The sequence below is a fragment of the Chinchilla lanigera genome, unplaced genomic scaffold (genome assembly GCF_000276665.1).
Source record: "Chinchilla lanigera isolate Chin_1 unplaced genomic scaffold, ChiLan1.0 scaffold00074, whole genome shotgun sequence".
Classification (NCBI taxonomy): domain Eukaryota; kingdom Metazoa; phylum Chordata; class Mammalia; order Rodentia; family Chinchillidae; genus Chinchilla; species Chinchilla lanigera.
The window spans coordinates 10,451,105-10,464,089 of record NW_004955475.1 but is presented as its reverse complement, the minus strand read 5'-3'; the positions used below and the strand labels follow the sequence as shown (position 1 = coordinate 10,464,089).

Genomic DNA, 12,985 nt, shown 5'->3' with positions numbered 1-12,985 from the left:
CTGATTCTGACCGACAAGGCACAAGGGCGGAAAAAAAAAAATCCCATGGGGTCTCCAGCAGGAAGCCTTTTATTGTCCTGCTCTAACAACCAGCAAGGAAAATTCGAACACCCCCCCCTCCGCCGCCGCCTTCACTAACCGCCACGCCAGGCTTGCTGTGGCTCGTGAGAAGCGGTTTCAGGCCCCACGCAATACCTTTTGCAAAGCTAAGTGGTGTGTGTGTGTGTGTGTGTGTGTGTGTGTGTGTTTTGTGTGTAGGGAGGAGGATTGGGGGTAGAATCCCATGACGTTGCGGGCTCCGCCTCCTGGTGAATATAAGGGGCGCTTGGCGCGTAACGACCCCAAGCAGCTGCTTTGAAGCCTGAGCTACGGAACTCGGCATCCCTAACCCAACTCGCTTAAGTCTGCCTCAGAGCTGGACCCCAGATTCTCTGCTCCCTGGCTTGCCACATCTCTCAGGTAAGCCTTCGGGGCCAGCACGTGTGTCGGGGAGAGGGGGGCCGGTGAGGGTCCTCGCACACCTAGGATTCTCCGGCAACCATGGCATGCAGTTGCATCAACGCGGCCGTGACCTGTTGCTGGCCAGACCCGGGCCCTGGGAGCCAAGGGTACCATCTCCACCCCAGCCCCAGACCGTTCCTAGATGGAAGCATAAAAATCTGGGAACTGGGTAGGAGAGCATAGGGCGGGACCCCTCATTTCAGCCAAGAGGGGAGTGAAAGCAATCTCAGGCTGCTCTGGGGCCCCTCCAGATCCGGGCACGTCTCCAAATCTTAGATGTGGAAGCTCCGCCTCACTGGTGATGCTCGCAGGTCAACCTAGCGGAGCGGAGGAAGTGGGGGGGACATTTGCTGCCCTGGGCAAAAGCTGCGCCACTTGAGCGGTGTGGGCTCGGTGAGGAGAGGTGCCACTGAGCCGGTTCGCACTTTTTATCTGTAGCGGAGATGGGGTCCCTCTCCGGGGCGATCTGCTTCGAGCCCTGGGGTTGAGCCCTGAAAGGAACCTCGTGAATATTGCATGTCGGAATGGGAGGGGGTCTCCCAGACTTGCTGGCTTCTTCGGAGTTGAGCTCTACTTAATTCCCAAGGAGCCACAGGTCAGGGAGCAGTCATATTGGGTTTCAAGGTTCCTGGGTTGGGGTCTAAGATAAATTCTATAGTTTCCTGGGCAGGGAAAGAAGAAACCTAATATTTTCTGAGCACATACTGGGTGCCAACTACTATACTGCAAGGGGCTTTCACCTGCCTTTTCTGAAATTAATCCTTCCACAAACCTTGTGAGGTATTGTAATCCCTACTTGCATTATTGTAATTCCTACTTGCATATGAAGAAACTGAGGTTAGAGGTGAAGTGACTTGCCTTTGTCCCCTCAGCTCCCCCTCCCTTCCCCCCCCTTAGCTCCTCTGCTTGGTGGAGTGGGTCGGAGTGGGTCTTGTAATTCACTTTCAGGCTTTAGGAATGGTAAGCCCCATTGAAGGGTTTTTGTTTCGTTTTTCACCAGATCCTAGCATCCTCTTCAATTCCAACTAGAATGCTGTGGCAGGCACTTCGCAGATTTGGGCGTAAGCTGGTACGGAGACGCATGCTGGAGCCAGGTGTGGCTGAGACCCGCCTTGCCAGATGCCTCAGCACTCTGGACTTGGTGGCCCTGGGTGTGGGCAGCACACTGGGTGCAGGCGTGTATGTCCTGGCTGGCGAGGTGGCCAAAGATAAAGCAGGTCCATCCATTGTGATCTGTTTTTTGGTGGCTGCTCTGTCTTCTGTGTTGGCTGGGCTGTGCTATGCGGAGTTTGGCGCCCGGGTCCCCCGTTCTGGTTCTGCGTATCTCTACAGCTACGTCACTGTGGGTGAACTCTGGGCCTTCACCACTGGCTGGAACCTCATCCTCTCCTATGTCATCGGTGAGAGTGTGGGCCAGGGAGGGAACTGCAGAGCCAGCGGAGGGGTTTTGGGGCAGGATGACTGGGTGGAATAGTGAAGCTGAACTATTACTTTTCATGGGACCTCAACACACATGATCGTGAATGTGGGAGGGTTGAAAAGATGGAGAAATTGTTTATTATAGTCACGTCTCTCTGGGTTTCCTTCAATAAGTGACTGGTTTGGGTTCTTTCAACATTAAGAAGAAGGCTGGAGGTGCGGTTTGATGGAGCGTGTGTGCCTGAGGCCCTGGGTTCAATCTCTAGCTCCAAAACAAAACAAAACAAAACAAAACAAAACAACATCCCCCCCCAACAAACAAACAAACAAACCAACAAAAAACTCTCTGAAACCAACCAAACAAACAAACAAAAAGTAAGAATGAGAGCAGTGGGTGATGCCGGCAGGGATTTGTGTGAGACTGGTGTGGGACAGGGAGGGAGCCTGTCTCCGTGTTTCTCCCTCTGCCCTACCAGGTACGGCCAGTGTGGCCCGGGCCTGGAGCTCTGCTTTTGACAACCTGATTGGGAATCACATCTCCCACGCTCTGAAGGGGACCATCTCACTGCATGTGCCCCATGTCCTGGCAGAATATCCAGACTTCTTTGCTATGGGCCTCGTGTTGCTGCTCACTGGTAAGGCAGGAGGCAGGATAGAATGGTGGGTGTGGGACGAGGCTTGGGGCCATGGACAAGGATGGGAGCTGAGCTTGGAAGGAGCTTGATGGAGGTGATAATGGCGGAGAGGAGAAGCTGAGAAGGAGTGAGTCTGCCCCGTAGAGCCAGGAAAATAAAGCAAAGTTTGGGTCGAGGACTTTCTTTCCTTCTCAGTGTTGTGAATGAATTTTTCTCGCAGGATTGCTGGCGCTGGGGGCTAGCGAGTCGGCCCTGGTTACCAAAGTGTTCACAGTGGTGAACCTTTTGGTTCTCGGCTTCGTCATCATCTCTGGCTTCATTAAGGGAGACCTGCACAACTGGCGGCTCACAGAAGGCGACTACAATTTGGCTGTGGCCGGACTCAACAACACTGAAAAGTTAGAGAGTCACTCTGCAGAGCTGGGAACATGATGGGGAGGGAGGGGCTCCATGCTGAGGGGTTAGGGTGAGGGCGGGGGAGAGTGGGAGGCTGGGTTTGGAGGCCGAGTAGTTTGGCATCAGAGAAAGACATGGAGGTGGCCAAACGTGCCCTGACCCTTTCCATTCCTTCTTCCGCTCTAGCTTGGGCCTTGTGGGATCTGGAGGATTTGTGCCTTTCGGTGTTGAGGGGATTCTCCGTGGAGCAGCTACCTGTTTCTATGCGTTTGTTGGTTTTGACTGCATTGCTACCACTGGTAACATAACCACCCCGTTCTGTCCAGGGATTGGGTGCAGTGTGTACTGAGGGTGCAATCAGACTGAGGGTGGTAGAAGAGTGAGCCTGCTTCCCTGGCTGAGAACTTTTGTGCTGTGTTCTTTCCTGCAGGGGAAGAGGCCCAGAATCCACAGCGCTCCATCCCCATGGGCATTGTGATCTCATTATTCGTGTGCTTTTTGGCGTATTTTGGTGTCTCATCAGCACTCACCCTCATGATGCCTTACTACCAGCTTCAGCCTGAGAGCCCTTTGCCTGAGGCGTTTCTCCATATTGGATGGGCTCCTGCCCGCTACCTTGTGGCTGTTGGCTCCCTCTGCGCTCTTTCTACTAGGTCAGTGTCAAATGTTTGTTTTCCAGATGGGCATAGTGGCGCATACCTGTAATTTCAGCTACTCAGGAGGCTGAGGCATCAAGCTAGGGCAATTTAAGGACACCTTGTCGCAAAGTAAAGTAAAAATGAAGGGCTGGAGATGTAGCTCAGTGGTAGAGAGCTTGCCTAGCATGCACGAGGCCCTCGATAAAACATCAGGTTCTGTCAAAAAAAAGTTTATTTTCCTTGTGGTCAGAATCTCATTTTGTACTAAAAATTACCGCTTAGTACAAAAGAATATCCTTTAAAAGGGCCGTGGAGGGCAAGTGGAAATGTCTTAAGCATGCAGGCTTGGGAAGAGGTATCTCAGGCAACTCATGCCGTTCCGGGCATTCTCCTCTGCAGCCTCTTGGGCTCTATGTTCCCCATGCCTCGGGTGATCTACGCGATGGCAGAAGATGGGCTCCTGTTCCGTGTCCTTGCCCGCATCCACAGCAGCACACACACTCCTCTCATGGCCACCGTGGTCTCTGGCATTATTGCAGGTAACAAGTCCTCCTAATTATTTCATACCTCCTTTAAAACTTTGCCATTTCCTTCTTTCACTTCTTGTCTTTTGCCCCTCAATTTTAGCTTTCATGGCGTTCCTCTTTGAACTCACTGATCTTGTGGACCTCATGTCAATTGGGACTTTGCTTGCTTACTCCCTGGTGTCTATTTGTGTCCTCATCCTCAGGTGAGACCCTTTTCTTCTGCATATTATGATTGGGGTTTTTATTGGGCGAGGAAGGATGGGGATCTGCTCTTTCTCCCTCCTCTGCCTTTGTCATCCTGATTTTCCTTGATGAGTCTGGGTTTCCCACGCTATTCAAAAGAGCTTTCAAATGGGTATGGCGGTGCACACCAGCAATCCCTGCACTTGCAGGAAAACTGCAAGTTTGACCCTAGCCTGGGCAACTGTGACTTAGTGAGACCCTGTCTCAAAATTAAAAACAAGAAAAGGGCGAGTGATACAGCTCATTTTGAAGGCTGTGAATATTGCAAACAAACAAACAAACAATCAGTTACTCTTAATGGCGATGAGGGAGGTGAAGCTACCTGGGAAAAGATGGTAAAGTGGTTGACGATTGTGTTTCAAGGGGCCTACTTACTCTTCCCTCAGGTATCAGCCCGACCAGGAGATGAAGATGGGGGAAGAGGAAGTAGAATTGCAGGAGGAGCAGATACCAGAAGAAGAGAGGCTGACCCTCCAGTCACTGTTTTGCCCACTCAACTCCATCCCTACTCCACTCTCTGGCCAAGTTGTCTATGCTTGTTCCTCACTGATTGGTGAGCAGTGGAATTTTTCTTTTGAGGTGGATTTGAGGTGTCCGCATGCTGGGGTGGGCATGTTGTTAGTGGCATTTGGTGGCTGAGGAAGATCTAGAGAGACAGCAACCCCCTTGGGCATGGGGTGCCTAACGTCTTAGCATGTTGGTCTCAAGGATTGGTTTTGATGTCTTTCAACTTGACTTTTGAAGCTCTACTGCTGACCGTCTTATGCCTGGTGTTGGCCCAGTGGCAAATTCCACTGCTTTCCGGAGACCCGATATGGGTGGCGGTGATTGTGCTGCTACTGCTGCTCATCACTGGAATCACCGGGGTTATCTGGAAACAGCCACAGAACTCCACTCCCCTTCACTTCAAGGTAAATGACCGTTCTCTCTCCTACCATCAACCCGTCTGGGAAGAAAAGGCTTCACATGCCTTGTGGTCTAATAAAGTTTATAGATACTCTTTAATTGGGTATGAAAAGGAGGATGTAGGAGGAACCTAGGCCAGCGCCTTCTTCACTGACGCTCTTTAGTTCCTTTCCAGTTGCATTTTCCCAAACTGCATTGTGGCAGTCCCGTACGAGGTCTTGTCAGTGAGTGACCACTGAACTGCAGAGCATGAGTAGGGATAGAACTCTGCCTTTCTGGCTTGAGTAATAGAAAGCTCTTTTGAGTCACCCTGTGGTGTGTACAAAGAAGATTTTCCTTTGTTTTCAGGTGCCTGCTGTGCCCCTCCTCCCAATAGTGAGCATCTTTGTGAATGTTTATCTTATGATGCAGATGACAGCTGGTACCTGGGCCCGATTTGGGGTTTGGATGCTGATCGGTAGGTATCTACTCTGGAAGAGTAAGCCCCTTGGGTGTCCACTCCCAACTTCTTTTGTTCTTGATCTCTACTAGGCGGTGGTCATAACTTCCCCACCTCACGGCTGCCTTTCTCCTTTAGGATTTGTTATCTACTTCAGCTACGGGATCCAGCACAGCCTGGAAGAGTTTAAGAATGACCGACCCCTATCCAAGTCCAGAACCAGAACTGTCGACCTTGATCTCAGTAGATCTGTAGACTTTGATCTCAGCAGTCCTTGTATTCACACATTTTGACACACCTGATTCTACCTGGTTCCCCCCCACAATAATGGAGAGTTCTCTTGATCCCGCCGAAAGCCGGCTCTCCCATGTGATGTTGGTGGGGGATGCTAATATAGAGCTCTGTATCTATTGTGGAGTCAAGGGTGTGTCACTGCTGCTTTTCATCTCTCTCTCTCTCTTTTTTTTAACTTGTCTACTTTTAAATGGTTTCTGTAGTTGTATATGGCCTTTTAAATAAATATTAAAGGAAAGTGAAAAGAAAAGAAGCTGTTGTTCTTTGCTTGCTAGACTTGATGGAGAGCCTGACTTTTAAGGCTGGAGCGTTTGAAAGGAGCACCTTTTGTGTCTCTTCAGTCATCACAAAATGATCTGCTGTTCCTGGTTGTACTTTTCATGGACTCAGGTTTGAGGAGGGAATTGTTAAGTAGCCCTCCACGCAGACTAGTCGTGCTTAAAGGATTGAGCTTGCCGTATAGTTTTTCCTTGCTCCCTTAAGATTATTAGACTGTGCAGACGAAGACAGCACTACTCAGCACTGGGATTTGGGGGTGGGCTCTGACCTCAACACTGGCATTGGTTAGGGCCTTGCTGAAACCCTTGTTTTTTGTTTTACTCCTTCTAGTTGCATCAGTTCCAGACTCCTGTGATTGATTAGGGACCAATAATTTCGGCTGGGTTCTTGGCATTGCTGGGAGGGGAGGGGAGGGGAGGACAGTAGAGGGGTTTCCTGAAGGACTGTGTACATGCAAGGACATTGCTACAGAACAGAGAGAAACAGAGGTCCAAGGTCTGCCAAGACCAAGAAGCATGAATTAATCCATTTATGCACCAAACATGTACAATGCTAGACCCTGTTTCGGGTACTGATGATACAACTATGAAGAAGACAATCTCTTCCCTCAAGGGACTCCCGCTCTACTGTGGAGACAAACAGGTAAACGTGACTACACAAGAATGATTTGCATGGAGGAGGCACAAAGAAGGACATGCTTACCAGAGTGTGGAGTAGGTGCTTAAGCAAACTGAGGGGAGCACTTGACTGTCAGTGAACAGTATGTAGAACATCACGGAAATATGAAAGGAGACTCTCCTTGGGGTGTGGCATACAGTTTGAATGTGTCTGGAAAGTAGCACATGTCATTGCAAAAGGTAACAGACCAAACTCACAGCCTTGTATAAGGTATCACATACGGAGGGAAGGGGTAGAATGCATGGCGGGAAGGGGTAGGGAGTTACAAAGATTACAAAGAGCATGATGCTCGGGTTTGTTAGTGTGGCAGCAGCAAGGAGGATGGCTTGAAAGAGCTTGGGGGAAGTAAGGGCAGGGAGATAATGTCTCCTGCTTATTATGCGAGTTATTCTGTGTTCAATCTCATTTTGCCCTTTCAATAATGTTAGGAAGGAGATGTGAAATGACAAGTACTGTTTATAGATATGAGAACAAGTTTTAGATAAGAAATCAGCTCTAGGTTATGGAGAGGTCAGGGCCAGCCCAAACCCAGGTTTACGGTAGGTAGAGCTCAGTGGTAGGGCACTTGCTGGGGTAACATGAAGCTTGGGTTTGATTCCCAGCACCAAAAATAAAACAAAGATCCAGTTTGGTCTAACTGGCCTATGCTCTTTAACCACTGTGCAGTTGTTTTTGTCTGTTTTGAGACAAAGTCTCTGTGTTCACGGTGGCCTTAAACTCACCATGTAGCCCAAGCTGGCCTTAAATTCACGTTGCTCTTCCTGCCTCAGTCTCCTGCGTAGTGGGGTTACAGGCGTGTGCCACCCCTTGTGGCACAACTGGCAATACTTATTAAGAAAGGGCACTGTGGTCATTTGGGCAAAATACTTCAGGGATTTTGGTCAGTTGGATGTAGGGGGTAAGAAAGAAATGGGTACCTGGGTGTGGTGGTGCATGCCTATAAGCCTAGCACTCTGGAAGTCTGAGGCAGGAGGATTGCAAGTTTGAGCCCAGCCTAGGCAATTTAGCGAGAACTTGTCTCAAAATTAAAAAAAAAAAAAGCAGGCTAGATAGGTAGCTCAGCAGTGCAAAGGCCTTGGGTTCAATCCCCAATACTAGAAAAAAATTGGTGACTGACTTCTTAGAAAATTTCTGAGTGAATGATCAAATCATGAACCAAGATAAGGAACGTAAAAAGAAGAGAACATTGGGGGTAAGATGAACTCAGTTCCACGTGTGCTACATTTGCAAACATACTCATGAGTTTAGCTTCATACAGGTGAAGGTAGTCAATGGCTGGACCTTGGAGCTAGAAGACCGGGACACAAGTATAGATTTAGGAGTCATCAACTCAAGAGACAGAGTATGTGCTACAAGTTGTGTGGAGCCAAAGGGCACCTTGGGACAAAGTAAAAAATAAGACTTGCAGCACATATTGTGTGGTGTCCTTTATACACGATGAGCCCGTACAAATCAATACAGAAGGCAGGAGCAACCTGACAGAAAAATGAGTAAAGAATCTCAGTAGTTTCTAGAAAAATAATATAAGCTGGGAATGGTGGCACATGCCTGAAATGTCAGTTACTCCAGAGGCTGAGATAGAAGGACCATGAGTGCAAGCCTGCCCAGGCTGAGTAGCAAGACTCCGGCTCAAATACAAAAAGCGTATAAAGCAAATACAATAAAAAGATGCTCAATCTCAAGAAAACAAATGTAAATCAAAACAACCACAAAATCTGAGATCTTACAGGATGGGAAAAAGATTAAGTGCTAAACACTGACAAAAGTGACGGTCAACAGTCTCATGAATGGTAGGGCCCTATGTGCTTGTAGCTTTTGTGGTGGGTAGTTTGATGGAAGAATTAAAACCACATTTTTTTCTGTTCTGGGGATTGAATCCATGGCCTCACGTACACTAGACAACCACTGAACTACATGCTGGCCCCACACAATCTTTTTGGTCTAACAATTCCAATTAAAATAATTTTTAAAATTTACATATATACGTTATATTTTGGTGCTGGGGATTGAACCCAGGGTCTCATAATACTGAATGCATGGACTTTACCACTGAACTATACCCTCAGTCCCTAATGAGACACTATTAATAATAGCGTACTCTCAGGGTGGTGGCGCACACCTGTATGTAATTCCAGCTCTCAGGGAGCTGAGGCAGGAGGATCACTGTCAGTTTGAGGCAAGTCTGGGCTACGTAGTGAGTTCAAGGCCAGCCTGGACTACATAGTGAGACACTGTCTCAAAAAAAAAGCGGCATAAAACTTGGAAGTTACCTAATGTGCATCAGCGAGAAGTTAGTTAATAAAATACATTAATTTCATGGCTGGGGTATAGCTCAATGGAAAGAGCACTTACCTAGCATGTGGGAGGCCCTGGGGAGGGAAGGGGGAGGGAGGGAGGGGGAGGGAGAGAGAGAGAGAGAGAGAGAGAGAGAGAGAGAGAGAGAGAGAGAGAGAGAGAGAGAGAGAGGGGGAGAGAGAATATGAATTGTCTGTGCCAATAGGTGATACAGATCTTGAGCCAGGCATGGTAGCACATGCCTGTAATCTCAGCACTCTGGGAGGCTGAGGCAGAAGGATCGCAAGTTTGAGCCCAGCTTAGGCAATTTAGCAAGACCCTGTCTCAAAATAGTAAGAAAGGGCTGGGGATGTAGCTCAGTGAGAAGGCTCCATCCATGTTCATTCCATGCACGAGAAGAAAAAAGTAGGCTCTTAAAGATAATCTGTTAATTTACTCTCCTACTAGCCTGTTTTGAAACTGTTTTATTGTTATTTAAAATTTTTCTCTTTAAAATAAAAAAGATACCCTGTTAAGTAAAAACAAAACAAAATGAAACCCCAGTGTGCAGAATATTTATGAAAGAAAAAAGGGAATATACATAATTTTTTTCTGAAAACATATATAAGAAGCTATTGATCCCTGGTTTCTCTTCTTTATTTGTGCAATTTTAATAGAGAATATTTAAATAAAAACAAAACAACTCCTCACTGATTTTTTTCAGTATGGCTGATTGAACCCAGAGGTGGTCTACCACACAGCTAAATTTCCTGGACTGTTCTTGAACTTGCAATCCACCTGCCTCAGCCTCATGGAGTAGCTGGGATTACAATGTGTGCCACAGTGACTGGCGAACTCCTCATTCTTTAAGCTTTTTTGGAAAGGTGCTGAGGATGGGACCCATGGCCTCGTGTGTACTAGGCAAGTGTTCTACCACTGAGCTACACTCCTGGCTAAATATACTTGTTTTAAAAAGAAAATAAAGTTGGGGGTGGTGTTGCAACCTACAATCCTGGCCTTTGGAAGGCTGAGACAGGAGGGTAGTGAGTTCAAGGCCAGCCTGGGCAATTTAGCAAGACTGTAAAAATTTTTTTGAAAAATATATTTACCACTATCATGCATGGACAATGAAGTATTTTTCTAATACAGAGTAAAGTAAATATCCAGCTCTTTAAAATATTTGGCTATGCAATACTTAAAACAGTCACACATACCACTATGTAGAAACCTTCATGCAGCGAAGACAGTAAATAATCTCTGTAAGGCACTGTACTTGAAGACAGAGTAGAAAATTGCTTTCGGCATGGTCTAATCTTGATCTCCTTAAGGTGGCAGAGATAAAAAATTGACTCAAATAAGTAAAAAGGCACAAAGTATGAAAAAAAGTGTCCTCAGAGACAGAGAGTGTTGCATAGAGTATCATGAGGGTTCATGGAAGGGAATTCTCCAGGGAATTCTGGGAAGTATTCATGGAGGCCAAGGCTTTTTAAAAAGCTGAGGCTTAAAGGATAGGCAAAATGTGTCAATTCAGATCATTCCAGGAGGAGGGAAATTTGTCCATGAAGGCAAGAAGATGTGAAAGCAGTTTATAATTCAATTTGCCTGGATTCTCTCCCTGTGTGTGTGTGTGTGTGTGTGTGTGTGTGTGTGTGTATGTGTGTGTATGTGTGTGTGTGTGTGTGTGTTGAGACAGGATCTTGCCAAGTTGCCCAGGCTGGTCAGAACTTGTTATCCTTCTTCAGCCTTTTGAGCAGCTGGGACTACAGGTGTGCCACGACACCTAGCTTTACCCTAGTTTTTTTTTTTGCTGTTTGTTTTGGGGTTTTTTGCAGTACTGGGGATGGAACCCAGGGCATTTATTCTGAGGTACAGTTCCAGCCCTTAAAAAATTTTATTTTTTGGGAGAAGGTCTTGCTAAGTCACTAAGTTGCACAAGCTGGCCTTGAACTTGCATCCTCCTGCCTCAGCCTTCCAGAGTGCTGGGATTACAGTCATGAATCACCAGGCCTAGCTAGCCTAGGGTTCTGAAGGAATGAAGCAAAAAAATAAGGAATGAAGATTCCAGTGAGACTCTTGAAGGCTATTAATTACAGGGCTTGACACTGAACTGCAGGAAATGTGTGGATGGCACTCTATTAATATGTAGGCTTTTTATGTATCAATTAAAAATGTCAGATGTGGTGATGCATGCCTCTAAGCCCAGCACTCAGGAAGATGAGGCAGAAGGACTGAAAGCTTGAGCCCAATTTGGGCATTTTAACAAAACTCCTAAAAAAACTCCATTAATTAATAATTAGAATCCTGGTATGGTGCTGCACACCTGTAATCCCAGCACTCAGGACGCTGAGGCAGGAGGATTGCTGCAAGTTCAAGGCCAGTCTAGGTTACATAATGAGTTCAAGGCCAGCCTGAACTGCATAATGAGACATGTCTCAAAAACAAAACAAAACAAAAGCAAAAATTTTAGGTAATTAATTATCATTAATGAAACTCATAAAAAAAGAAATTGTAGGCTGGGGATGTAGTTCAAATGCACTTGCTTAGCATGTGCAAGGGTTTGGGTTCTAGCACCACATGTCCATACACAAAAAAGAAACGGTTATGTGTTTAAGGAGTTGGAAATCTAATTACCCTGATTTGATCCTTATACATCATATAAAACCTACCGACATCACACTCTAATAAATGTGTACAATTTACCCCCATAAATGTGTACAATTATATTTCAATTAAAAATAGAAGTGTAGGGGCTGGGGATGTAGCTCAGTGCCACAAGTTCCCGCCTGGCAAGTGCAAGGTCCTGAGTTCGAGTCCCAGCACCTAAATAAATAAATAAATAAATAAATAAATAAATATAGAAAAACAGAAAAAAAATAGAAGTGTAGGGATGCTAGTGTTAAAATATGTGAGGTGGAGGTGGTTCTGTGATTTGGTTCATAGAGCTCCATTTTAGCTATCTAGTCACGCAGTCATACCCTACATTTTGTCAGAACATAGGCTTCTGAAATCAGTAATTCAGGCCAGGTGTGGTGGTGCATGCTATAATCCCAGCACTCGGGAGGCTGAGGTAGGAGAATCACCATGAGTTCAAGGTCAGCCTGGGCTACATAGTGAGTTCCAGCTATGAACTCCATAGCAAGATCCTGTCTCAAAACAAAAAAATCATTAATTCAAACAAGTTCTCTGTGCTGATCTTGCCAAGCTTCCCCAGCTTACTTGCTCAAATAACCCACTACAATAATTCTTTGACATTGCAAAGCCCGCAGTTCACTGACTTCACTCCCACACACTTTTTGTCTTTTCATCCATCCCTTTCAATCTTTTCTTGCTCTTACCCACCTAAATTCCTACATTTATTATCATCATCGCTATTTTGCGGACACCTCTAACTCCCTAATTAGTACTCCAGTTTCTCTTCAAGCCTGGAGGGATTCAAACATTGATCTTCATAGTCTAACCTGAAATTCAGAATTGTTGGAGACAATTACACAATTAGCAGGTAAATGATCATCCACTTTGACTAGGCCTTTTCTCAATTCCCTTGGTCTCTGAAACAACTCTTTCTTACCTTAGTCACACTGTTAGAGTCCTTCCCTCCTACTCTCCGCTATTGACTTTGCCTTATACTTCACTGCAGAGAATATAGGCCCATCAGATAAGAAAACGCCTCCGTCATTCTGTGGATTTTATTCTTTTATGAACATAGCCTCTCTTTTCTCCTCTAGTGATAAAATATGTGTTCATTGAAGAAAATTT

General features: G+C 46.3%; 1 protein-coding gene across 1 annotated transcript; it reads left to right on the top strand.

The window, feature by feature from the left end:
• Positions 1-261: 261 nt before the first annotated feature.
• On the top strand, positions 262-6,231 carry Slc7a3 (solute carrier family 7 (cationic amino acid transporter, y+ system), member 3). Its single transcript, XM_005401634.2, has 12 exons — positions 262-459; positions 1,502-1,901; positions 2,397-2,555; positions 2,776-2,953; positions 3,138-3,250; positions 3,382-3,604; positions 3,989-4,128; positions 4,217-4,319; positions 4,746-4,912; positions 5,104-5,270; positions 5,614-5,722; positions 5,843-6,231. The coding sequence occupies exons 2-12, from the start codon at positions 1,532-1,534 to the stop codon at positions 5,995-5,997; spliced, it is 1,884 nt and encodes a 627-aa protein (XP_005401691.1). The 5' UTR covers positions 262-459; positions 1,502-1,531; the 3' UTR covers positions 5,998-6,231.
• Positions 6,232-12,985: the final 6,754 nt, after the last annotated feature.

What these genes read in the sequence shown, in the direction of transcription:
- Slc7a3 (XM_005401634.2), top strand. Translation starts at nt 1,532, where the DNA reads ATGCTGTGGCAGGCACTTCGCAGATTTGGGCGTAAGCTGGTACGGAGA. An exon ending in GGACTCAACAACACTGAAAA is followed by an intron (nt 2,954 to 3,137) that starts GTTAGAGAGTCA and finishes CTTCCGCTCTAG; the next exon opens with CTTGGGCCTTGTGGGATCTG. An exon ending in ATTTGTGTCCTCATCCTCAG is followed by an intron (nt 4,320 to 4,745) that starts GTGAGACCCTTT and finishes CTCTTCCCTCAG; the next exon opens with GTATCAGCCCGACCAGGAGA.